Below are 27,301 nucleotides of genomic sequence, written 5' to 3' on the forward strand. Positions count from 1 at the left end.
ATCCTAGTGGGAGCACTAGTCTTCATTTACTCGGTTTTTCCTGTGTGGATACTTAGGTCAAACTTTTTTGAGTGATTACAGAACTCATCAAGGAGGCTGTACAGTGTTACAGGGTTTTATGTTTTATTTCCCTACCTTATTGAGAGTGTTGAGAGCTGCTTGGGCTGCTGTGAGAGCTGGCTCTGCTTTGGCCAGATCTTCCTCACAGTCCTTTTGCTTCTGCTTGACCTCCAACATGATTAGCGCCACTTTCTGTTCCTCTTCATCAGCAATGGCTTTCTCTTTGCTCACTTTCTCTGTCTCCACTCCGACCACCCGAATTAGTTTGTCAGCATCTTCATTCTTCTGCCTGAGCTCTAATTCCTGGAGGGCCAGTTTGGCTTTCAGGTCATCTACCTGAAATTTGGAAACACGTGGCACATTAGTTACAAATAACCAGGGGGAAACACATATCAACTACAACATTATGACAAAGTCTGAGGGGAAAACAAAGGAACATGGATACTCCAGAAGAAGCATGTTCAGTTGGAACAGTAATTTCTCTTGAATTGGATAAGTGAATGCTATAACCATTATGAAGTAAAAAGGGTCATAAAATAATAAGATTTTTGGCCTATTGCATGCTAGAATCTTAGATCTTAGGAACAGAATCCTGCCTTCAAGCAGGTAAGTATAATTACCCCCTTTTTAAAGATAAGGACAATGAGGTCCAGAAATTGAGGGCTAAGATTTGGAAAAGTGTGACTGGAAATAGGAGATGGAAGTGAAAGGGAGTGAAGAGTTGGATTTTCTAAGTATAGAGTCAAGATTGTAAGGGAGAAGAAAGTGAAATCAGAGTAGGGTAATGGCTTGAGAAAGTACTGGAGGAGGGGGTGCAGAAATTGGAGATCTCAAGGAGGGCAAAGAATAGGTTTAAGAGTACTGAGGCATATGGAGAGATTGAATGATAGGAGGTTATGGGAAGATAAGGGAATGTTAGAGCTTTGATTAAAGAAGCAGAATACTTGTAGGCAATGATGAGATACAAGGTGAGACCACTCAGTGTGTGTGGTTGCGGAGTAAAAGAGTAGGTCATGGAATTTGAGGAGACCTAAACAGAAGTGCTATGGGAATACATAACACAAGAAGGATATATAAGTAGTGTGATGTGTGGTCCCTGATCTTCAAGGTGCAAATCTATTACAAACAGATGAGAAAGTAATAAAAATAATAATTTTATTGTATTGTCATTACGTGCAACAAAAATTCATAGAAAAAAAGAAATCTGGAATAGTCTGAAAAGACTTCTTGGAAGAGGTGGGATTCACAGAATTTCAGAGTTGAAAGGGATCTAGTATAACTCATCCTTAACAAGAATCCCCTTGACAGTGTGCTCAATATTCATCCAGCCTTTGCTTGAAGACTACTGATGAGAAGGAAACTACTCTTCTCCTAAACAGTCTATTCCACATTTGATTTGCTCAGATTATTAGGACATTTTCCCTAATATCAAAGCCAAAATTTGTTGCTTTACCACTTCAACCCTTTGCTCCTAGTTTTGATAGGTGTGGTCAATCTCTTTTCTATATTCTTCAAATACTAGAATATGGTTATTGTGTCTCTCTTCTTTTTTTCTAGGCTAAACATCTCTAGATTTTTCATCTGATTTTCATATGGCATGGTTTCAAGGCCCTTCCTCATATTGATTCCCCCACATCTTGTGCTATTTCACAAAAATTTGCTTCTGAACAAATTTGTTTCTAAAATTTGTTTCACAGAACTAAAAATAATAGTCTACATTTAGTCTGCTTAAAGTATAATGTGCAATTATATTAAAACCTTCCTAGTTCTGTACATAATACCTCTCAGCATGGCCTACGATTACATTAGCTTTTTTTTTTTGGCTGCCATATTATGCTGCTGGCAAATATTGAACTTACAATTCATCAGAACTGCCAGATGTTTTTCAAATGAACTGCTTCCTAGCTATGCATCCCCACACTTCATATTTGTGAGGTTGATTTGAACCTGCATTGAAAACTTTACATTTGTCCCCTTTAAATGTTAATTTTTTGGATCAATCCAAAGATTTCATCCTTTGAGATCTTTTTGGATACTGACTGTCATTCCACATGTTAGCTGTCACTTATAGCTTTGTATTATTTACAAAAAGTGACAATTGATAAAACTTAATGAGCACAGGGCCAAGCATGTATCTCTGGGGTAATCCATCAGAGACTTCAAGTTAACTTCAGACCACTAATTCTTTGTGTTTAGCCATTGAAACTGCTTTGAATGTGCCTATGTATAATGTCATCTAGCACAACTCTTTCCAACTTGTCCACAGGAATAATATGAGACCTTGACAAGTGCTTCATTAAAATTGAGGTAAACTTTATCTACATCATCTCTCTGATATATCAGCAAAGTAACTGTCAAAAAATATGAAATGAAGTTAGCTGACGGGACTTGGTATTGATGAAACCAAGCTGGCTTTCAGTGACTTAATTTCCTTTTCTAGGACTTGATAAATCATTCCTTTAATAACCTCTGAATATTAATAGACCTGTGATCTCATTGATGTGAGTATTCCCTTCAGTGATGTGGATCATCATCCATCTGTGCCTATCCATCCTATGCAATTCTTTTCCATGGCTTCTTATAGGTTTATCATAGCAGGAGCTTCCTTTGTTTTCTCTTGACATAAAAAAATGCCAGTGGAGCACATAGGATGTCCTTTGGTTATTTACCACTTTCATGACATAACCAATCTGTCTTTGCTAATACATTTCTTTGATGTCATACTTTTCCTCCACTTCTCTTTTGCCTTATTTGTAATGTATTACAACCTACTCAAGTCTATTATGCACCTCTTCAGTGTTGTTTGTGTGATCCTCAATTTCATTTACATGGAAAATATAGTGTTCTCTAACTTTCAGTCATATAACATTGAAAAAAAACCTTTAAAAGCATAGGCCTGTATTTTAAGGAGAAGATTAAGCTCATTAAAGTAACTTTGCAACTTATCAAAGGCAATTGAAGCCACTATTCTCCTCTTTAAATTTGGGCACAGTTCACTGTCCATTTGCAGTGTCTGCTCAGAATTATATGTCTTTTTGTCACTCCATCATCTATCTATTTAAACTCAATAGATTGTCCATTCAAATACATATCACAGTTTGGACAATAGATATTCTTCTTCCACTTGGTTTGCTTGTGTGGATAGCTAAGTCAAATTTTTGTACTGACTACTGATCTCAATCATGAGGCCCTACAATGTATGATTCACAAATAGGATCATATGGAGGACCTAATCATTTATAATTTCTCTTCAATATAGATTCTGCACTGGAGAGTGGTGAATATCTTTGATGTTCATCATATTATGTCTCACCTCATATTAATGATCAAAGGGTCCTCAAATAAGAATGTTAATGTATTATTAAATCATCCAAGAGATCTTGCATAATTTTATAATTTGCATAATATATTCTATAATTATAGTAGGAATTTTAAAAATTATTATTTATAAGCTTTGCTCTTTTTGTTTTTATAAAAAAAGAGGGACATCCACCTTTCTTCTGTTATGTTTGCTCCAATCTTTCAAAGATCACAGATACACAGCATTCATATCTGCCCATGCTTTCAGAATACTGTGATGTAGTTTGCTGCAATCTGATGATCTTAACTTGTCAAAGGTAGCAAAGTATCTTCTTACTATCTCTGGACAAATGGGGTTTCAACCACCTAGCCATTTTTATTCTGTCTTCTCCAATTCAAAAGTAATTCTCCTTGGCAGAGAAAACAAACAAAATATGAAGTAACGTGTTCTAGCCATTATTACTGTCTCTTTTATCCCAAGCAATAGTCCTATTTGTTCTTTGATTTTCTTCCTTCACCCTTCTCCAATGAAGCTGAAATCTCCCATTGCCCATTTTGTTGTCTTTCATATTCCTTATGAATTTCTGTTTATTCTGAGCTTTAGTGGCTTTGAGATATATATGTATATATATATATATGTATATATGTATGTATATGTGTATACATACATATATATGTGTGTGTATATATATATATGTGTGTGTGTGTATATATATACATATATATATATATATATATATATATATGTATGTATGTATTTCTGTGTATGGTACAGCTTTCCTCTCCCTCTCCCCCCCTTCCCCCCCAAAATGAGGACCATCAGGAGCCCATGCACAGATACAGAAACACAAAACATTCAAAGACCCCATTAGACATGACCTGAACAAGTATTCCCCTCTACATGGATCTGTATTGTCTGAGTAACTTAGAGGACAACAGCAGGGTTCAAAAAGTCTCTTGCTGTCCTACTTCTCCACAGTGCATTTTGGGATGGATTTAGCTCTTCATCTGCAGTATGATCTTCTTCCTTCCCTAATTCAATTGAATTTATCAGGCATTTATTAAGTAAGATCCTACTAGGTACCAGGCAGTGTGCTAGGTTTGGGAGATACAAGGATAAAAATGAAACAACCCCTACTCTCAAGAAGCTTACATTTTATTGATGGAAACACACACACACACACACACACACACACACACAGCACATACAAAGTAATTTCAAAGAAAAGGATACTTGCAGTTGGGGAAGGGAAGAGAAGGGAAGAGACAAGAATAGGCTTCCCATAGGAAACTAGAGATTCTATGAGTCAGAAGTAAGGAGGCAGTTCATTTTGGACGTGGGGAAAACCTGTGCAAAGACAAAGAGACAGAAGATGAAATGAAATGTATGAAAGTTTGTTATGAATATAAAAAGCCAAGGAAGATGGGTTGGGGCCAGATTGTGAAGTCAAACAGTGGAGTTTATGTTTTATCCTTCCTTTTACTGAAGCTTCTTGATTAGGGAAATGATATGGTTTGATTTGTGTCTTAGGATATTGATTTGGCATCTGTGTAAAGGATGGATCACAGAGGTGAAAGCCTGGAAACAAAGAGGTGGACTGCAATAGCCCAGGCTTTAGAAGCCAAACAGTGGAGTTCATAATTTATCCTAGAGGCAATAGGGATCCATTAGAGTTCATTGAGTAAGGGAATGATATAGTCAGGCTTGTGCTCACTGAAAATAATTTTGGCAAGAATTGGCAATTTAAGAAGAGAGGAAAGTTTGGAACCCATTTTTTCCTTTCCATATCTACTGAAACACTGTGCTTGAAATCATTATATAAGTAGTTATCTTGTCTACAGTTTCTGCCCATTCAACCCATCCTACATACAATTGTTGGATTAATCTCAATTGAGCATTACTGTCACATTATTCCACTGCTCAGAAGCTTTTAATTAATTACTTGACAAAGTCTAAAATCCTTAGCCCAATATTCAAGGTTCTTCTATAATCTCATCCTAACCAGCCTTTCCAATTTTTTCAGCTAACTTGTTCTATTCACTGTGTTCTGTTACTCATTAGCCCATTCTTTTTTAAATCTTGTTTTTCCATGTCTCCAAGTCTTTTTTTTTTTTTGGCCTATTCCTAGACTTTCTTGACTCAAACAATCAAGACCAAGTATATACTATGTTCCAGGTACTGTGTTAGATTCAGGGGATATAAAGGCAAAAGCAAAACAACCTTTGCCCTCAAGAAGCTTATAGTCCAACGGGGGAGACAAACAACATTTACATATGTGAACATATGTAAATAACATGTAAGGACATACAAAACATCTATAAAGCAGATACAAAGTGAGGGGAGAGGCAGTAGTAGCTGAGGAGATCAGGAAAGGCCTTGTGTAGAAGTTGGTGGTTGAGATGAAGAATTCCATGAAGTGGAGGGGAGGGGAGGTATGGAGGCATGGGGGACAGCTAGCATAAAAGACATGATGATAAGAGATGGAATTTTGTGTGTAAGGAACAAGCAGGCTGGCACGGTTACTTTGCCAAGTGAACTGAGGGAAGTAATGTGTAAGAAGTTTGGAGAAGAGTTTTAAATGTCAAGGGAATTTATATTTATTCTAGGGGCAATAGAGAGCCACTGGATTTTATTGAAGTGTGTGTGTGTGTGTGTGTGTGTGTGTGTGTGTGTGTATGTATGTATGTGATGATCAGACTTGCACTTTTAGAAAAAACTTGGCTACACTTGTGGAGTATGCATTGGAACAGGGAGAAACTTCAAGCTTGGATACCAGTTGTTCTTTTGGGTATAGCCAATTCCTATTAATTCTTTTTTTTTTTTTTTGGCTAGGCAATGGAGTTGAGTTGCCCAGGGTCACACTGCTATTCCTATTAATTCTTTAAGATCTAGTTCAAATTTCATTACTTCACAAAGGCTTCTCTGACCCATCTCAACCTGAAATAATTTTTCCCTCCTTTGAACTCCTGTAACTCTTAACTGGAACTTGTCTTATACAATCTTCTATTGCTAGTTATGTCTTACCTCCATAATTTTATTGTTAAGTTTCTGAGTATAGGGGCTATATCGTAGACTTATCTCTCTCTACGATGTGCACCTATCACATTGTAGTACCTCATAGCTCCTTTCATATGGTAGATACTAAATAACTATAGAGATAAATATGGAAGTTAGATAATACAGAACAATACTATGGAGTTAGTCTAGAAAGTTACTAAGAGATGAAAAAATAAAAATTGATGAACAGCAGCCAGAATCAGTTTGAAGTTAGGCAGCATGAACATATATAATAGACCAAAGCTCAGTTCTTTGTATTCCTCCAGCAGAATCTGGTGGCTGGGAAGCAGAAATAGTATATAAGTCATCAGTGCCTAATAAATAATTATTCTTTTTTGAGTAAAGGGAAAATTCTCTAACTACTGCCAGGAAAGTTATTGCTGGAGCCCTTCCAGAAAAAGGAATAAATCAGTCTCAATTGATTTCTGGAAAGTAAAAAGGGCATTTATATTTGCAATACAGAACATATATCTACAAAGCAGAGTAACCACTGTGTTTCTCATTCTGTTGCTGTTTATTTCATGTAACAGTCAAAGATTACTTCAGAGCTCCTGGAACACATCAAATGAATTCAAAGCTTTTATAATGCAAAATGTATAAGGAGAAAAAAAAATAAAACTGGGGCTTAGACTCTGCCGATAATTTCTTTTTCATGCCAGATTTAAAAAGAAAAGAACAAGATTATTCTTTAATATATTCTTTAATTGTAATTGGTGTTCACTGCAGACTTTGTGTTAACTTCAGATGGAGTCTTGCTTCTTAGAACTCTTCTTGTTGGATGTTATTTTGTTCAGCTGCAGAAGGTTATTTCCACAAGGACAAAGACACAATTGTAAATCAAAATGATTGAGTCACATAATCACTCCAGTCAGCAAACTCAACTTTTTGTTCCTTTTTAAGTCTCGAGGGATTTTAAAAAACTGAAGTAGGAGGTGTTTTGTATGTGTTGATTGCAGCTATGGCTTATGACCTTAGGTCTAAGTAAGTAATCACAGAAAATGTGAATAGGGCTTTAAGGAACTTAAGGTGCTCCATTGAGTCAGCTAGACTTAGATAACTTTTTTACCAAATTACAGAAAAATAATGCCTTTAAGCACACTGCATAGCACCTCTACTATAGAAAAGCAAATTTAAATGAGTTTCTGCTAAATCTATCCCTCCCTCTCTTCTTTTGTATATAAATTTACACACATAAAGTCATACTTTTGCAGAAACTCCCAAATCTGGACATAACAAGTAAACACCTCATTCAAACATATCTTTTACTTTCTCATCTAGATATGCCTCCTTTAATGGCCATTCTCGACGCATGGCTGCTTCCCTGCAACCTATAAACACATCGAAGGTCCTCTCTGGTCTTAGAAAACCTTCACTTAACCTTGCCATCCCTTGAAGCTATCATCTTATATATTTTCTCCTGTTTATACCCAAATGCCTGGAAAAAGCCATTTATACTGTGTCTACTCTTTTTATATTGCCTTCATTTCTTAACTTGTTGTGCTCTGTCTTCCAGCCCTACCACTTGATTGAAGCTACTCTGTCCAATGTTGCCAATAATCTCTTGTTAAATCAAATAGCCTTTTCTTAGTCTTTACCTCTTGTCCACCTCTTTATATTAAACCCCCCCAATATATTATTTGTCACTTCTTTCCTCGAACAATCCTTCCATAAAACTGCTTTGTCTTGGTTTCCTTTCTCAGTCTCTTTTTATGGACTATTATGTCACACTTTAAGTGTGGATGTACTCTATTGCTCTTTTATGGATTTATCTATACACATTCTCTCTTGGTCAGCTGGGTTCAGGTCTTCCAAATCTACATATGCAACACACACACATCTGAGCTTCAGGGTCAAATTAATAGCTTGTCTCCTGGATCTAAAACTCAACATGTCCCAAACAACACTTTCTATTTCCCCCCAAAAACCTACCCTTCTTCCTAACTTTATTATTTATCTTAAGGATACCACTCTGTCTTATCTCTCAAACTCACTTGGTTACCAAGCCTGATTGATTCTATCTCTGCAAATTTTTTTCAGATCTGTCCCCTTCTTTCCATAGCCACCTATCCTGGTTCAGCTTCTTATCACCTCTAGCAAGCATTACTGAATGCAATTATTAATGTCTTTCTTTTTTGCATCATCAAATTTCTCCCCAATATCCTTCCCCCTCTCAGAGTCATACAATACTCACGTGATATCTTTAAAGAAAAAAAAACAAAAAGAAAATCAGTAAAGCTAATCAACACATTGAAAAAGTCTGAAAATATGTGCAATGTACCACTCTCTATATAAGGACATGTCTAAAATGAAACTCATCTTTCCACTCAGTCTCCCCTCTTCCTAAATTCCCTATTATTGTTGAGGATGTCAACACCTTCCCAGTCAACCAGCCTCAAAACTGACATGTCATCCTTGACCCCTCACTCCATCTCACTTCCTATATCCAATCAGTTATTGAGTTTGTTTTAACCTTGGTAACATCTCTCAGATAGGCCTCCTTCTCTCCTTTGACACTGCAAACACCCTGGTATAGGCCCTCATCATCTCATGCCTGGACTATTGCAATAGCCTGCTTCTTGTTAGTCAGTCCTGTCTCAAGTCTTTCCCCACTCTGTATTTGTTGTTATTGTTCAGTAGTTTCCAACTTTTTTTGAGCTTGTGGCCCGTAGCATGCCAAGAACTTCTGTCCTCCACTACCTCCCAAAGTTTGTCCAAGCTCATATTTATTGGTTCCATGATACTATCTATTTGTCCTATTCTCTTCTGTCCCCTTCTCCTTTTGCATTCAATCTTCACCAGCATCAGAGTCTTTTCCAATGAGTCCTATCTTCACATTATCTGGACAAATATTTAAGCTTCAGCTTCAATATTTGTCTTTTCCAAAGAATTGTTGTTGTTCAGTCATTTGAGTCATGTCTGACTCTTTATGGCCCCATTTGGGGTTTTCTTGGCAAAGGTACTGGAGTGGCTTGCCATTTCCTTCTCCAGGTCATTTTCAGGGTTATGTGATTTGCTGAGAGTCACATAGATAGTATCTCAGGCTGAATTTGGACTCATGAAGATGAGTCTTCCTGATTCCAAGACCAGTGCTCTATCCTCTGTGCCATCTAGATGCCTCTTCTAATGAATAGTCAGAGTTAATTTCTTTTAGTATTGATTGATTTAATCTCTTTTCTGTCCAAAATTCTTCTCCAGCACCACCATTCAAAAATATTGCTTCTATGGTGTTCAGCTTTCATTATTGTCTATCTCCCTACTCTTGTCTGTCTCAAATATAAACTCTTGCTTTATTTTTTTTCAAAGCCCTTCAAAGGCCCCTTCCTACCTTTCTGGTCTTCATCATACTCCCTTTCACACACTCTAAGATCTAGTGATACCGGCTCCTTTGCTGTTCGTGGCACAGTATATGCCATCTCTGACTGGGAATTTTCACTGGCTGTCTCTCATGCCTGGAACTTTCTCCCTCTTCATTTCTACCTCCTGACTTCCCTGGCTTCCTTCAAGCCTCAGTAAGTCCCACCTTCTGCAAGAAGCCTTTTCCACTTTTGCTTACTCTTAGTGTCTTCCCTTTGAGATTATGCCCAATTTATCAGTGGTGCAGTGGACAGTGCTGGGCCTGGAGTCAGGAAGACCTGAGTTCAAATCTAGCCTCACACATTTACTAGCTGTATGACTCTGGGCAAGTCCCTTAACCCTGTTTGCCTCAGTTTTCTCATCTGTAAAATGAGCTAGAGAAGGAAACAGCAAACCATTTGCCAAGAAAACCCCAAATAGAGTCATAAAGTCAGTTATGACTGAAACAACTGAACAACAACAAATATTTTAGTCATGCATAGTTATTTGCATGTTATCTCCCCCATTAGCCCACTAGTCACCAGATCAGAGAAAAACTCCTGAGATAAAAAAAGAATTTTATGTTCCAATAGTCATTTCCATGCTCTAAATTATATTCTTTTTGAATTAAGAACAATCTCTAGAAAAAAGCAGAACTGAATTACTAACAAAATAATAAGAACATATTAACAAAAGGATACACAAACTTAGAATTTAAACCTCTACCATTTCAGACAGAAAAGGGAGGAGATAAATTACCAGCAAGCTGGATTTCCTCAGAAAAGACTAATCTCTTATCTTACCAGCAGGATTTTCATACAATTAGTAGAGCTATGACCAAAAAATTCTAGCAGCTCAATGCTTACCATATTTTCCATTCAAGGTGTCCTCCTTCGACTCCTCTGTTCTGCAGCTACTATTCTTCTTCCCAATGAAGAGATATTCAAACTTCCCTTGTCTCATAATCCCATTCCCATCTAGTCTAAAACTATAACATGTAATCATGTCTCTTCTCTGGTTGGGAAGATTATGTAGTGTTTTTGAGACACTGGACTACATTTCCCAAGATCCTAGTGGATCTTATGAAGATCCCAAGATCCTCAATGTCCAAAGGCTTAAACTTCAAATTCAACTGGGACCCCTCAATGAGTCAAATTAAAGTGACTGAAAACTAGTAAATTCTACTCACCTGGGCAGATGTGCTGTGAAGCTTGTGTAGCCCATTCTCAAGTCTTTCTATTTTACATGTCAGCTCTTTGTCATTCTTGACCATCAGGTTCTGATAGAGTCTGATCTGCTCCAGGAAGGATTTGGGTGTGGTGTAATTATAGCACCGTTCATTACTCAGGTAAGATTGGGACATTTGGTTGACACTTGTGTGTACATAAGCCATGAATTTACTAATAGATTCCTTTACTGCTGGCTAAAATAAAAGAGAAGATTATAAAAGAGCTCTCCATAACATAAACAGAGATTGCTTCCTCCTCATAATTCTCTATGGTTCCCAAGGACTTGTGAATTGGCTTTCACTACATTCCAGGGAGGGTAGATCCTTATGCTGATAGTAGGGGTTGTCACCCCAGAAATTCTGGGGAAGATCCTGCTGTCCAGAACTAATAAAAAGCTCCCCTCAAAGGTGGTAAAGTTTTTAGAGAATGCCAGGTTGGCTTTCTCTCCCCACACTTACATCAATGTCCTCCATGTTTTGTAAGAAGCGCAGGCCAACTGACTCAAGTGCCTGCTGAGGCCACTCATGAAACCAATCAATGGCTGTGCAGTTCACAATGGCTGGAAATTTCCTGCTGCACCCTCTTAGCTTGCTTCCCACAGGGGAGAAGCAGAGTGTAACCTGAGAATTTAGAAGTGTCAGAGAATGAAGAAGGAACAAGGGAAATATTGATCAGAAAAACAGACATGGCCTCAAACTTCTTTATCACCTGGAAAATGGAAAAACAAATCCTAAGGTTGCTTTATAGACTTGAAAGCCCTTCTGTCCCAGAAACTGAAGGCTTGTCATATGTTTCCTAGGTAACGTGGTTCCCATGTAGTCACAGCATGCACATATTTGAAACAGTCGAGTCAATAAGCATTTATTAAACATCTACTGTGTGCCAGGCACTGTGCTAAACACTTTGTAAGAATACAAAGAAAGGCAAAAGACAGTTCCTACTCTTTTTAAATATTAATTTTATTTTATTTTCAGTCCCCAATTCTCTCCCTCCCCCACCCATTAAGAAGGCAAGAAATGCAAAACTTATTACAAATATGAAGTCATGAAAACAAATTTCTGTATTAACCCTATCCTGAAAAAAAAGGGAGAAAAGGGAAGAAAAAAATATGCTTCAATTTATACTCTGAAAACATCTGTTCTCTATCTGGAGGTGGATAGCATGTTTCAACCTTAATTCTTTGGAACTGTGACAGGTTGTTATGTTGGTCAAAGTTACTAAGTCTTTCACAGTTGATTATCTTTACAACATTGCCATTACTGTGTAAATTGTTTGGTTCTGCTCACTTCATCAGTTTTGCACCAGTTCATACAAGTCTTGCCTGATTTTTTTTGAAACCATCCCCCTCATCATTTCTTATAGCACAACAGTGTTCCATCACATTCCTGTACCATAACCTGTTCAGCCATTCCCCAATTGATGGGTATCCTCTCAGTTTCAATTCTTTGCCACCACAAAAAGAATTGCTATAAATATTTTTGTATATATGCATCCTTTTCCTCTTTCTTTGATCTTTTTGGGGTATAGACCTAGTTGTGGTGTTCTTGGGTGAAAGGGTACATTTGCCATGTTTTTCTATATTTTTTTGTTCACTGTTTAATAGCTTTTGGGAGAGAGTTCCAAATTGCTTTCAGAAAAGTTCGACTGGTCCACCGCTCCATCAACAATGCATTAGGGTACCCATTTTCCCATACCCTTTCTAGTGTTTGTCATTTTTCCTTTTCTGTCATTTTAGCCAATCTGATGGGTGTGAGATAGAACCTCAGAGCTGTTTCAATTTGCATTGTTTTAATTTTTAGTGATTTAGACTATGTTTTCATATGATTATTGATAGCTTTGATTTCTTCCTCTGAAAACTTCCTGTTCATATCCTTTGAACATTTATCAATTGGGAGATGGCTATTATTCTTATAGATTTGGCATACATACACACACACACACAAGTATACATATATACATACACACATCTATATCTTTGTCGGAAAAAATACCACAAAGCTTCTTAGTTTCCTACTTTTCTTCTACTTCTTCCTTCTACTACTACTTTCTTCTACTTTATTGCACAGGTTTTGTTTGTGCAAAAACATTAATTTTATGTAATCAAAATTATCTATTTTAGCTCCTGTAAGCCTCTTTATCTCTTGTTTGGTCATGAACTATCCATAGAGCTGAAAGGTAATTTCTTCTAAACTTCACTGACATTCATACAATGTCACCCTTTACATCTAAATCTTATATCCATTTTGAATTTATCTTGGTGGAAGCTAATTTTCTTTGTCTTTTTATTTTTTTAATTGCTTTTACATTGAGGAAGGCCATTTTAAGCATCAAGATAAGCACCTATTAAGTATTCAGCAGTGTAATCGTTGTGAAATGTTCTTTGTTGAATCTGCATAACTTTATATTAGGGGACAATTGTGATTTTTGCCTGCACATGCAAGATTATCTTAAATCTTGACTCATTGACTCTTTTGAGGTTCTTTCCTATATGGCACTGGGTAAACAAGTGAAAGAACAATGATTTTTTTCATGTACAATATATTTATTTCTCAGTTCATTACATGAAAGATCTTGGACCTCAAAATGGACTTAGCACTATTGGTCCCACTGCTCTGTAAGAATGCCAAATACAAGACGTCCCCAACAACACCAAAGCAGAGAGGAGAGAGAGAGAGAGAGAGAGAGAGAGAAGAGAGAGAGAGAGAGAGAGAGAGAGAGAGAGAGAGAGAGAGAGAGAGCCAACAACATGAATCCTAACATAGGAAAACTGAGAGAAGCCAACCACTGTTGGCCTTGCCACAGTGCCGCTCTTCTGCTAGGTAGCCAATTTTAACCAAATTAAGGTGAGTTAATAAAAGAAAAAGCAGAAGCCAGCTAGTGTTTACCTTTGGGAGAACATGAAGTTCTTTCCTATATGTCACTGGGTAAGCAAATGAAAGGAGAATGCTTATACCTCCCTGGGACCCCAGGGAACCATTCTGGATTGGAGACATGGACAATGTATGCAAAACAAACTCCAGCTGGGATTGAAGTCCAGGGAGGTTTAGCAGTCAGCCAGTCCAGCTTCAATGTCCCAAGGAATGAAGAAAAGCCTTCAGGAACATAACACGGCAGAAGCTGTCACTCATTCAATAGCCATGCTGTACTTGGAAGTGAACTTTATGGGAATAATGCTATGCAAAAACTCTATTACATTTAATTCCACTCAGAGGACAGTCTCTACCTCAAGGAGCTTCCAGTCTAATTGGGGAGACAATATGCAAACAACTAAATATAAGCAAGATACATAAAAGATAAATTGAAGATGATCTCAAAGAAAAGGCACTAGAATTAAGGGGGAATGGGAAAGGCAGAATGTGGGATTTCAGCTGAGACTTGAAGGAAGTCAGAGAGGCCAAGAGGTGGAAACAAGGAGGAACAAAGTTCTAGGCATCTGTACTGGTGCTCGTGGTGAAGTTACTGGGCCAATACACTCGCTGGCAATCAACAAAGATAACTGCACCTAGAACTGCACCCAAATTAATTCTCCTGAGTCATATCTAGTTTCTAATTCTTGTAGAACAGAAAATTCTTTACCTTCAGTTGCCTTTGGACCCTTTCTATGAAGAACTTCCAGCAATTCTCCCTGCTGTCAAGCATCCCCCGGCTCTTGACTTCATTTTTCATGTTATTTACAATGTTTTCAACTTCATCATCAGAGTATAGATCTGGAATCTCTCCTGGGGAAAAAACAGATCACAGTTTTAAAGGTTTTGACTCATTCCCCAACGGTTCTGTTCAGAGGCAGAGAAGGCATTCTTTTCCATGGCAATAAGCAGGTCATTTGATTTCAGGCTTAAACTCCAGATACCTTTCTCTTGTTGAAGATATAATCTAGAAATCACATCTTCCTACTAGTAACATAGGAATGCTATATGACTCTATGGACAGACTTGTTTACAGTTTCAATGTTGCCCTAAAGGAAAACACTAGATTATCAGAATGTTCACTCTCTGGGACTGGATGTCCTCTTCTTAATCCAAGACATTTCTAGCCTATTACTTTTGCCTTTGCTCCACCATCCAAATAGGATCATTAAAGGCCATGCCTGTGAGGAGCTGAGGCTATATATTGCCTGGGGACTTGTGTCTTCATTTTTATTCTTGCCATTTTCTGCCCCACTTACCACCTCTTAGAATTATAATGAAACCACCACTAGATTGTTCCTTCAAAGGATGTTAGTTGACTGTTCTATCTTTGCGGGTTTCCTAGATGATAGTTCCCTTCTATGGCCACTACTACTCTATATATTTTATTTTACACATTAGAATTTAAGGTCCCTTAGGGCAGGAATTGTCTCATTTTTGCACTTGTATCCCTAGCACTTAATATAGTGCTTTACTGGCAATGTAGTAGCAAGTGCTTAATCATCTTTTCATCCATCCATTCATGCAGATTTCATTTATTCAACAAATAATTATCCCCTTATACTTTTTTTTTTGAGGCTAGGCAATAGGGTTAAGTGACTTGCCCAGGGTCACATAGCTAGTAAGTGTCAAGTGTCTGAGGCTTCCTGACTCTAGAGCTGGTGCTCTATCCACCACCACCTAGCTGCCCTCACATTAGTCATGTTTTAAAGAAGAATTAGAGGGGGCAGCTAGGTGATGCAGTGGATAGAGCACCGGTCCTGGATTCAGGAGGACCTAAGTTCAAATGAGGACTCAAGACACATAACACTTACTAGCTGTGTGACTCTGGGCAAGTCACTTAACCCCATTGCCCAACCAAAAAAAAAAAAAAAGAAGAATTAGAACCAATAAGAGGAACCATAAGAAAGAAGAAAAAAACAAAAGAGAAGAAAATAAAGAGCAAATACTATGCTTCAATCTGTATTCAGACTCCATAGTTCTTTCTCTGGATATGGATAGCATTTTCCGTCACAAAGATGTTTTAGATTCTTGCATTGCTGAGAAGAGCTAAGTCTATCAAAGTTAGTAATCACACAATGTAGCTGTTACTGTGTACAACATTCTCCTGGTTCTGCTCACTTCACTCAGCATCATTCCATACATGTATTTCCAGGTTTTTCTGAAGTCTGCTTGCTCATCATTTCTTATAGCACAATAGTATTCCATTACATTCATATACCACAACTTATCTGGCCATTCCTCAATTGATGGGCATCACCTAAATTTCTAATTCTTTGTCACCACAGAAAGAGCTGCTATGAATATTTTTGTACATGTGGGTCCTTTTCCTGTCTTTATGGTCCCTTTGGGATACAGACCTAGAAGTGGTATTTCTGGGTGAAAGGGCATGCAAATTTTTATAGCCCTTTGGGCATAACTCCAAACTGCTTTCCAAAATGGCTGGATCAGTTTACAACTCCACCAACAATGCATTAGTGTTCCAATTTTCCCACATCTTGTCCAACATTTATCATTGTTCTGTTTTGTCATGTTAGCCAATCTGATAGGTGTGATGTGATACTTCAGAGTTGTTTTGATTTGCATTTCTCTAATCAATAGTGACTTAGAGTATTTTTTCATATGACTATAGATAACTTTAATTTCTTCATCTGAAAACTGCCTGTTCATATCCTTTGACCATTTATCAGCTCGGAAATGACTTGTATTCTTATAAATTTGACTCAGTTCTCTATATATTTTAGAAATGAAGCCCTTATCAAAGACACCGGTTATAAAAATTCTTTCCCAGTTTTCTGCTTCCCTCCTAATCTTGGTTACGTTGGCTTTGTTTGTGCAAAAAATGTTCAATTTTATGTAATCAAAATTATCCATTTTGCATTTCATAATGTTCTCTATCTCTTGTTTGGTCATAAATTCCTCTCTTCTCCATAAATCTGACAGGTAAACTATTCCTTGCTCTTCCAGTCTGCTTATAATATCAGCCAAAGTAGCAAAAATTAAGAGCAAAACAGGTCATTGGGAATTTTTTTTGCAACAAGTTTCTCTGATAAAGGTCTCCTTTCCAAGATATCTGAGGAAGTAATTAGAATATCTAAGAGTAATACCAAATATCCAATATGTAAATTTTGGTCAAAGAATAAGAAAGGTAGTATTCAATGGAAGAAATCAAAGCTATCATCAATCACATTTAAAAAATGCTCTAAATCACTAATAATTAGCAAAATGCAAAGTACAGCACACTTATTAGACTGGTAAAGATGACAAATGTTGGAGGATAAACAGATACACTAACTATACAGTTGGTGGTGCTGTCCAACCATTCTGGAAAGCAGTTTAGAACCATAACTAGAAAGTTATTAAACTCTGCATATCCTTTGACCCAGTTATCTGACTAACAGGCTCATACCCTAAAGAAATCAAAGAAAGAAGAAAAGTATCTATATGTACAAAATTATTTATAATAGTTCTTTTTTCGTGGTAGTCAATAATTAGAAACTAAAGGGATATACTCCTATTGGGGGATATTTAAACAAGCTATGATATTAAATGTCACAGAATTTTATTGTGTTATAAGAAATGATGAAAAGCACAGCTTCAGAGTAAAAGACCTATATAAATGGATGCAGAGCAAAGTGAGAGAATTAGGAGAACAATTTATGCAATAACAATAATATTATAAATAAAAACAACCGAGACTTTAGAACTCTGGTCAATGCAATCATAAACTAGGATTTCAAAAGAAAGAAAATGAAACATTCTATTCATTTCCTGACAGAGAAGTGATTAACTTAAAATGCAGAAAGAGACATAGACTTTCAGATATAGACAATGTCATAATTTGTTTTGCTGGCCTATGAAGCTATACATTGAGGGATGTTTAAAAAATGTTCAGTGGCGATGGAGAGTAGTGAGAGGGAGAGATTAATTAAAAATACTTGTTATTTGACATAAAAATAATAAACTATTAAAAAATAAAAAAAGAAGAGGTTATAGCATTTTTGTGACAGTTTCAGGCAGATTTGTATTGCTCAAGTTCCTATCTTCTCTCTGAAGAATCTCCATCCACTTTTCTTCATGAGCTATGCTTTCTGAATACAGAAGAGCAAAACAGACAGACATGCAGAATGTCAACAAAACAAGGACTGAACAAGATTGAAAAAAGACTTCCAATTTTCTGCCATTAGCCAGGAAACATTCTAGAGTTCCAAGTGAGCCATAAGATCAACTAATCCAACCTCATCATTTTACTAATAAAGATACTAAGGCCCAGAGAGACAGTGATTTGTGTAAGGTCACAGCACCAGTAAGTAGTGTTACTGGGACTTTAACCCAAGACTTTGGAGGCAAGATATGTGACTCTTACCATCTAATAACATCTTGTAACTCCACCAATCCAGAGCACAGGTCTCGTATTTAATTCTTCTGTTCTATTAATTCCAATTAATTCTCCTAGCCCATGTCCAACGGTCCATGTCCTTACCAATTTATGTCTGAGATATGTGTGACCACTTGCCATCTCCAGGGGATGAGCCCTCTATACTTTTTTACCTCTTTCCCACACAAAGGCTTACTAGTAAGGTGTAATGAAAGGTGGCCAAAAGATCTATTTCCCTGAGACTTGACTGGCATTTAGTTTAATTTTTTTTTTTGTAACTTGTTCCAAATTAACTTTAGTCCCTGACTAGCACCTCTTGTGATTCTCTGACTTTTACTTCCAGAGTGATTATTTCTTTTGTTTCCAAGGGCATGGGAGGAAAAAAGCCTCTTGGAAGAAAACATTCTTGGGTAAAGAATTCTCTTGCATATACCTTGTCAAAGAATTATAGGATCTCAGAATTGGAAAAGAGCTTGGAGGCCATCTCCTCCAACCTGTATGTGAACAAGAAACCCACAAAGTGATTATCTATATTTTGCTTGAAGACTTTCAATCAGGAGAACATCACATTTCCCATGACAACCTATTCCTCTTTTAAACAGTTCTGATCATCATTTCTTTTTATATTGAGCACAATCTGTCCTACTGCAGTTGCTACTCATTCTTTCTAGTTTGCCTCTAGGGCCAAATGGAACAAATTGAATCAACTTCTTTCACATGATAAGCCTTTCAAAAGACACTGCCCACACATGAACAGTGTCTTGGTCCCCCAGGAGTTAAGACAACGGAGAAATAATTAAGTTTTCTTACCAGATGCTAAGAGGTCATTGATGAGGACAAGGAACCTTTCATCAGCAATTTGGGCATCTGTCATGAGAAACACAGTGCTTACATTCTTTACTCCAGCTTTTAGGCACTGGTTGGCCAGGTCCATCTGTGGAGACAGCCATGAAGAACAATAAGAAATGGTGGGTTTCTGTTTTATATTCCTGTTTCTATCAGTGGAAAATTTTTCAAGATGCCAGTAGGTGGCAAAAAGAAACTGCTCATTTTGATATGGCCAATATGGAAATTTGTTTTGCTTGATGCTGCATATTTGTTAGATAGATTTGTTTTTCTTTCTCTCTTCTTTTCAGGTATTGGGAATAGGGGGTATAAAGAAGAGAAAAACCAATTTTTGTTGACTGAAAAAAAAACCCCCAACATTTTATTTTAGAAATAAGCTGTTTGGCACTGTACTTCTGAGCAGTAAAAGTTCACTCCTATTTGGCCCATCACACTGTGGTTATAAGAATGTCATAGTCCTCACTTCCATTTGAAGAATACCAACTAAATTAGACAGTACTATTCATTTTTATGTACTGCAGTTGCTCTGATTTCTGTATAAGCCTTTGGGACCCTTGCTCCTTGGCTTCCCATAGAAGTGACAGCTTTCTAAAGCATGGGGGTGCTTCCCCGGTCATTGGAAGCATTCATTACAATAACTGGTCATCAAAATTCCACCCCATCCCCCATCCCAGTATCAAAAAAATTCCTCTTGTCCTTTGTCCTCACCTTCACTGGTTAAAACTTTTACTTTTCTTTAAAGACTAGTTCAAGTGCCACCTCTACATGAGGTCTTTCCTCTAGTTGTTAGTGCTTCCCCAGCCAAATTTCCCTCCCTCCCTCCCTCCCTCTCCCTCCTTCCTTCCTTCCTTCCTTCTTCCTTCCTTCCTTCCTTCCTTCCTTCCTTCCTTCCTTCCTTCCTTCCTTCCTTCCTATACATATATGTGGGTATATATGTATAATACATACATATATGTGTGTATGTGTGTGTATGATGTCCAGTTTCTACCAATAAAAGCTCTTTGAGGGTAGGGATTATTTTACTTTTTGTCCTTGCATCCTTGGTACCTGGGACATAGCAGGCACTTAAAAATGCTTGTTGATGGACAGAGGAAACATATTGTTAGGACTACAGGCTGAGGAACTATGCATATGTGCTAGAAATACTTTGGTTTCCTGTGATTCCTGGCATGGGAAATGCTATTTGCCCAAAAGGTCTTTGTTGAGATGATGGATAAAATATCTGAAGTTTTATCTAGTCTAAGTGACTATAGGGGCTAGGAAGTTGAACTTTGGATAAATGTAACATTAATCAATATTGCTTCTTTTAACTGGATCTTCCCTCCCTAAAGACTCAGGCATATCTGTTCCTTCACTGTTCACTTTCTTTTTTGCTCTAGATAGAAACTTTTCTACCCTTTATGAATCACCAGGGTCATCTTTTGGAATCTCAGATTGAGCTTATAATATCATACCTTTCCTCTATAATTTCTGTAGTATATTATTTTTTTTGAACCTTTGGAAGCACTGATACCTGAGTTATTGAGAAAAGTCACATTAAAGGGAAACATGAAATATAAAGGAAAACTATGGAAAGAGTAGTAAAGTCTTATGAAGTGTGACAAAAAGTAGGGAACTAGAAAAAAATTAGACTATAAAGGCTAGGGATTGGATCTATGATTTCACTGATTCAGGGAATTATCAGATAAGGAAGTTCATTCTATCAATACTGATTGGCCCCTTCTCTGAAACTTAAAGAGTCTTAGAGAGTTGTTTAAAGCACTAAGAAGTTAATTGACTTGACCAGGGCCTCACAATCAGTGTGTGTTAGGGGTGGAACTTGAACTCTGATATCTGGGTCCAACCTTGGCTCTGAGGCCATGTCTCTGTCCATTACTTTATGCTGCCTTTTGCTATAGAATACAGACATTTTAAAATTAGATATTCAGAGCAAAGGGAGATGATAGGAAGAAGAGATGTCTATGCTCCTCCTTGCTTGACTTTGCTCTTACCTTAAGATCAGAAATAGAATAACCTCTTCTTAGAGTGATCTGAAAAACATCCATGGAGCTAATGAAAGCTGCAAGTCTTGTCAGACTCTGTTTGCCACTTCCACCTACTCCAACCAGCAAAGCATTTCCCCTTGGGGATTCTAGGAGGCGATTGATACGGCAACTAAAGAGAAGTACCAAAAAAACCAACCAAACAAAAAACCAAACAAAAATTTACCTTTTTAAAATTTTTTAAAAGATTTTATTTTTCTTCTATATATTGCTAAATGTTGAGATATATAAGAGATGGAGATAACCAGGACCCAATGACCTAAGAACTTATCTGATTTAAAACTCATGGATATTTTTTAAAGTCAGTTAAGAAACAGTGGGAAGAGCACTGGCCTGACAGTCATGAGTCATTGAAGCTGAATTTCAAGTCTGCGAATAATTCAATTTAATTCAACAAATACTTTTAAGTATCTACCATGTGTAAGGCACTGAGCTGAGGATTTAAAGACAAAATAAAAATAATATCTGCCCTCAAGGAATTTACATTCTTGGGGGAGGAGGGGATACATTATATAAACAGGTAAGTAAATGCAAGATAATTTGAGAAGAGAGGACCAACAACAACCAGGGTGTCAGAAAAGGCAGCACAGGAGATGACATCCACTTTGAGCTTTGAAGGAAAATAAGCCATATACAACAAATATGAACTTGGACAGTCTTCCAGCAATAGTGGAGGATAGAAGGGCCTGGTATGCTATGGTCCATGGGGTCACAAAAAGTTGGACACCACTGAATGACTGAACAACAACAAAGGGTCTACATGGTGGAAGTAAAGAAGTACATTCCAGGCATCAGGGACAGTATATCCAAAGACAGGAGGAAGAAGAAATGCTAAGCTCAGGATATGGCAAGGAGGTCAGCTTGACTGGAACATATAGAGTTCCTGAAAGGGATCAATGTAAATTACATCTGAAAAATAGACTGGAGATAGAGCATGAACTACTATTTGTATTGTATCAAAAGGGCAACAGAGAACTAAAGATTCCGATTGTTTTCCTTTTCGTTTTTATTTTTCCTACTAGTAGGGGAAGAGCCAATCTTGGACTGGATTTTAATATTTAGGCTCAAAATTTGATTTAATAGTGAACAAATCCATTGCATTATGTGCTGATATTAGTGGAAAAGTGAACTTATTTATCAATTTTAGGATTTGCTTTGTTGTCTCCTGTAGGTAGCAGGTCCTCACTGGTATACCTTCTATCCATTTGGTGTAATTTGATTTACTACCAATAATATGAATTGTGCTTCGTAGAGTCAGAGATGGGGCTGGAGATTCAGTGACCTAATCAGTTCTACCTCAAACAAGATGCCTGGGACAACCAACAGACGTTCTATCTTTAGTGCTCCCTGGAATGGCACTAGAAGTTGCTTCTTATGAATTGCCAAGGGTTTTTCCCTAGGAGCCCTGGCTGGCTTGACTCTTTGCCATTTTTTTTTTCTATTTCCTGGCTTCTGTCTTCTGGGCTTCAAGGTATTTCTTCACCTATTTCCTCAGTCATGAGGCACACTAGATACCACCTCCTATACTACAACTGGGGATATTAGTACTGTCTTCAGAGATGATATGGGCATGTTCAATGGCTTTCATTTCCTTATGAGTGAAAACTCTTTCATTTTTACCTGTGTCTTTGTAGACAAGGATGCTCTACTTGAATGACTCATTATCCATTTGAATATGTCCTCTATGCTCTCTTCTCAATGACTGGAAGATCCAGGCTACAAAAGCTCTGTATTACTGATATAAACCCCACTCTCTGCAGACACTGAGCCCTAATCCCTCAGTTTTTAGAAAGCCCATGGGGGAAATTAATGCAGCATAATTAAATACAGGCATATAAACTAGCTGTGTGACATTGGGAAAATTACTTTACCTCTCTCTGACCTATTTTCTCCTTTGTAAAAAATTAGAGTTGGACTAATTTCTAAGTTCCTTGCTAGCATAAATACTTGATAATTTCAAATTCATAAAATGGGCATACACTAATTTTTTTCCTTTCCTCCATCTTGGTTCATTTATTCTTAGTTTTTTTAAATGAATTTTTATTGCATTTTCATCATTTAAATTTCTCCCAGTATCTGTTCCATTTCTACTTCCTAGAGAGTCATCCTATGTGAAAAATAACATTTTTAAGGGAAAAAAAGAAAAAGTCAGGAAGAAGAGAAAAAAAAACCTGATCAACACAGTGGAAAAGTCTAAAAAGTCATGCAGTATTCCATAACTGTATAATTCCTACCTCTGCAAAAAATCAGAGAAAGCATCTTTTCATATCTCTTCTTTGGGAGTCATGCTGAATTCTTTGTAATCCTGCAACACCTACTTTTTTTTTTTACATTTTTAAAAACATTTACTTTTTGAAATGTTCTTATTGACATATTTTTTACATCATCATCATTTCCCCCAATATAATTTCCTATCCCATGCCAAAAAATCCACTGAATATATATCAAATAGATTTTTAAGAAAAAAAATGGAAATGATGAGGAAAAAATCAGCATACTTGATCAATACATTAAAAAAGTCTGAAACTATATACAGTGCACAATGCTTATGGATCTCCCAACTTAGTAAAGGGAATGTCTCTCATACTTTCGAGCCATGCTTGTTCTTCATAATTTTGCAACATTCACTTTTAATTTTTTTGTGATGTTCTTTCTGTTTACATTGTTGTAGTCACTGTATATTGTTTTCCTGGATTTGCTGACTTCCTCAGCATCAGTTCATGTAGAATTATTCACGCTTCTCTGTATTTATCACATTCATCATTTCTTTATTTCTTTCTTTTTTCTTTTGGGTGAGGCAATTGGGGTTAAGTGACTTGCCCAGGGTCACACAGCTAGTAAATGTCAAGGGTCTGAGGCCAGATTTGAACTCAAGTCCTTCTGACTCAAGGTGGGAGCTCTATCCTCTGCGTCACCTAGCTGCCCCACATTCATCATTTCATATAGCACAGTAATATTTTATTACATTTATGTACCACAATTTGTTTAGCCATTTCTCAATTGAGCATCTGCTTTGTTTTTAACTCTTTGCTACCACAAAAAGTGTTGCTATAGATATTTTATAGCATCTTTCTTCTTATCAAATGGCTTCCTTGGTGTATAATACTAGTAATGAAATCTCTGGGTCAAAAGGTATTAATGTTTTAGTCATTTTATTTGCATAATTCCAAACTGCTTTCCAAAATGATTAACCTGAGCCACAGTACCCGCAAAGATTTACCAATGATTCTGTTTCCCCACACACACACATACACACATGTATGTGTGTATATGTGTGTGTGTGTGTGTGTGTGTGTGTGTGTATATATATGTATATATATATATATGTATATATATATATATATATATATATATATATATATATATATGTATGTATTACACACACATCTTACAAATTTGAATTTGTTTGGTCACCTTTGGTAGTTTGCAGGGCCTGAGATGAAACCTAGGATTATTTTGATTTGAATTTCTCTTATTTGTGATTTGGAGTATTCTTTTATGTGGTTGTTAATAATTTGCAATTCTTCTTTTGAGATGGTCCATATCATGTAAGCGCTTGGTATGTATACACACACACACACACACATATATACATACATAGCAAACCCTTGTAAAAGAAATTTAATACAATTTTTTCACCCATTCAACTGTTTCCCTTCTTATAGTAAGTGCATTAATTTTGTTTGTACAAAAGCTTTTCAGTTTCTTTTAACCCAAATTATCTATTTCATTTATAGGAATTGCCTGTATCCATTGTGTGGTTAAGAATACATGCCCTTGGGGGCAGCTAGGTGGTGCAGTGGATAGAGCACTGGCCCTGGAGTCAGGAGGAGTTGAGTTCAAATCCCGCCTAAGACACTTAACACTTACTAGCTGTGTGACCCTGGGTAAGTCACTTAACCCCATTGCTTAGCTGAAAAAAAAAAAGAATACATGCCCTATACAATGTTGCCTAAGTCACTGTCAGTTTTTTGTATCTGAGTGAAGTGAATCACCTTAGCGAGGATGGGATTGGGCAGGGCTTGAGATAAGAAGTTAAAAAAAGGAATTGGAATGGTTCTTTTCTTATTTAGGTATAGTCATAGAAATAGCTTCTTAGACCTCTACCCTCTATGATACTAGATCTAGTATTTAGTATGATACTATGGTACTCACATAGATGCTAGGTGAAGCTAGAATGCCTCATAGGCATTGCCATTTTCACTTACCATTTCTCTTTTGAACTTACCAATTACCAGCCAAAGAGAAAAAGTGAGCAGAAGAGGTAATCCTGTTCCTGGTTATCAGAATCTAGGCTTCTCCCTCTGGCACGCCAGGGGAAGTTATAGTATAGTTTCTGTATACTGGCAGGTAAGGCTCAGAAATTCAGCCTTAGGGAAATCCTATTAAACAGTCATCTGGGAATTCCTGTCAACCACATATATTTGTATGAATGTCATGTATTGCTTTGCTCCCAGAACAATGAAAGACAGACATCTACTAGTTGAGGCTTCATTAGTATCTATTTGTCTATGGGAATGGGAGAAAATCTAGAGACTCATCAGTCAGGTATGATCCCGTGGATACAAGGTCCATGAGTACAGATTATAATAGAATAACAGTATAATCTGTCCTGAGAGCCAACTGCCCTACTACCATCTATATGAATTTCATGTCCCCCTTTCCCTTCCCCACCCTACCCCCCAATTCCTACCCCTTGTATTATGATTCCATTGGTGTAGGGAACTCCCAAATGAGGAGACTTCCTTTACCAATGAATATCAGCAACTTAGGTTAAGTGACTCCCAGGGTCACAAAGCTAGTATGTGTCAGAGGTAGAATTTGAACCCAAGTCTTCCTAGCTTTAAGATTGGGTTTCCCTATGACATATTGTCTTTCTTTGCTCTGGGAACCATATTCAATTAATACTATTGCTCCTTCTGGAAAAAATCATCCATCAACCTCTATGACTTCCCATAGTTTCATGACTTCCCAGATGAAACACTGTTCCTTGGCTACAAATTCTTTATATTTATTGGTTCTATCATTAGAATGTAATAATATTCTTTGTGCATCTGAATTCATGCTTAGAATAATATTTGGCACATCATAAAAACTTTTTATCCATTCATTCATTGTGTTTTTTCTTTTGCTAATTCCATTCTACTTTATATCATATGTATGTATATACATGTACCCCTCCATTAGATTGTACACTCCTTGTGGCAGAGATTGTGCCATTTCTGCCTTTCAGTCCACAGCATTTAGCTCAGTCTTTTGCATTTAATAGACATTTGTTGAAATGAAGTAGAGGAAAGCAGAAGACAAATGAAGGGGAAGAAAGGAGGGGAGTTTTGGAATGGATTATATCTACTAATAAGTGAGGGACTAGAATTAAAACCACTAAAACAAGAATAGAGTGTTTTATTTTCCCCCATGTTAAGCACTAATGTTGGAACAACTTATCAGACTCCACACAGCACTGTTCATGGGAGAAGTTTGGCTATTTAGACCAAACACTGAGCAAGCAATGAATATGAATGGCAATCATTGTCCTTAAAACTGCAGAGAGTTTTCTCAACAAGTTGCCATTGAGACTTTAGGGCCTGCATGTACAAAGCAATGTCTGAGGTATAAAGGACCTTAGAGATCATATAATCTAACTCCATTTCACAGGTAAGGAAACTGAGGCCCAGAAATAATAACAACAACAATAACAATAATAACACATTTCAAATATAATGCTCTAAGGTTTGTAAGCACTTTACATTATCTTCATAACATTCTGAGGCAGGTACTATAGATGGTATTATCTTCATCTTATAGATGAAAAAACTGAGACTCAGAGAAATTAAGCATCCCTCTTTCTCACCCCTTAATTTTTTTTTTTGATATCATCCCATGAAAGTCAACTTATACCCATGCCCTCTGTCTATATATACTTCTTCTAACTGCCCTAATGGTGATAAAGTTCTTAAGAGTTATGAGTATCATCTTCCCATGTATGGTTATAAATAGTTTAACTTTATTAAATCTCTTATGCTTTATCTTTTCTGCTTACCTTTCTATGCTTCACTTGAATCTTATATTTGAAAGTCAACATTTCTGTTTAGCTCTGGTCTTTTCATCAGGAATGCTTGAAAGTCCTCTATTTCACTAAATATCCACTT

The 27,301-nt window shown here is 36.9% G+C and overlaps 1 protein-coding gene across 1 annotated transcript in view; it reads right to left on the reverse strand.

The window, feature by feature from the left end:
• The window catches only part of DNAH9 (dynein axonemal heavy chain 9), a 458,278-nt gene that overhangs the window by 155,321 nt on the left and 275,656 nt on the right, over window positions 1-27,301 (reverse strand). The window contains 6 exon segments of the mRNA XM_020965915.2: window positions 136-396; window positions 10,941-11,174; window positions 11,439-11,600; window positions 14,557-14,699; window positions 19,075-19,198; window positions 21,102-21,264. Of these exon segments, the coding sequence (XP_020821574.1) occupies window positions 136-396; window positions 10,941-11,174; window positions 11,439-11,600; window positions 14,557-14,699; window positions 19,075-19,198; window positions 21,102-21,264 (1,087 nt within the window).

The sequence above is a fragment of the Phascolarctos cinereus genome, unplaced genomic scaffold (genome assembly GCF_003287225.1).
Source record: "Phascolarctos cinereus isolate Bilbo 61053 unplaced genomic scaffold, phaCin_HiC Scaffold_5;HRSCAF=322, whole genome shotgun sequence".
In the NCBI taxonomy this organism is placed as follows: domain Eukaryota; kingdom Metazoa; phylum Chordata; class Mammalia; order Diprotodontia; family Phascolarctidae; genus Phascolarctos; species Phascolarctos cinereus.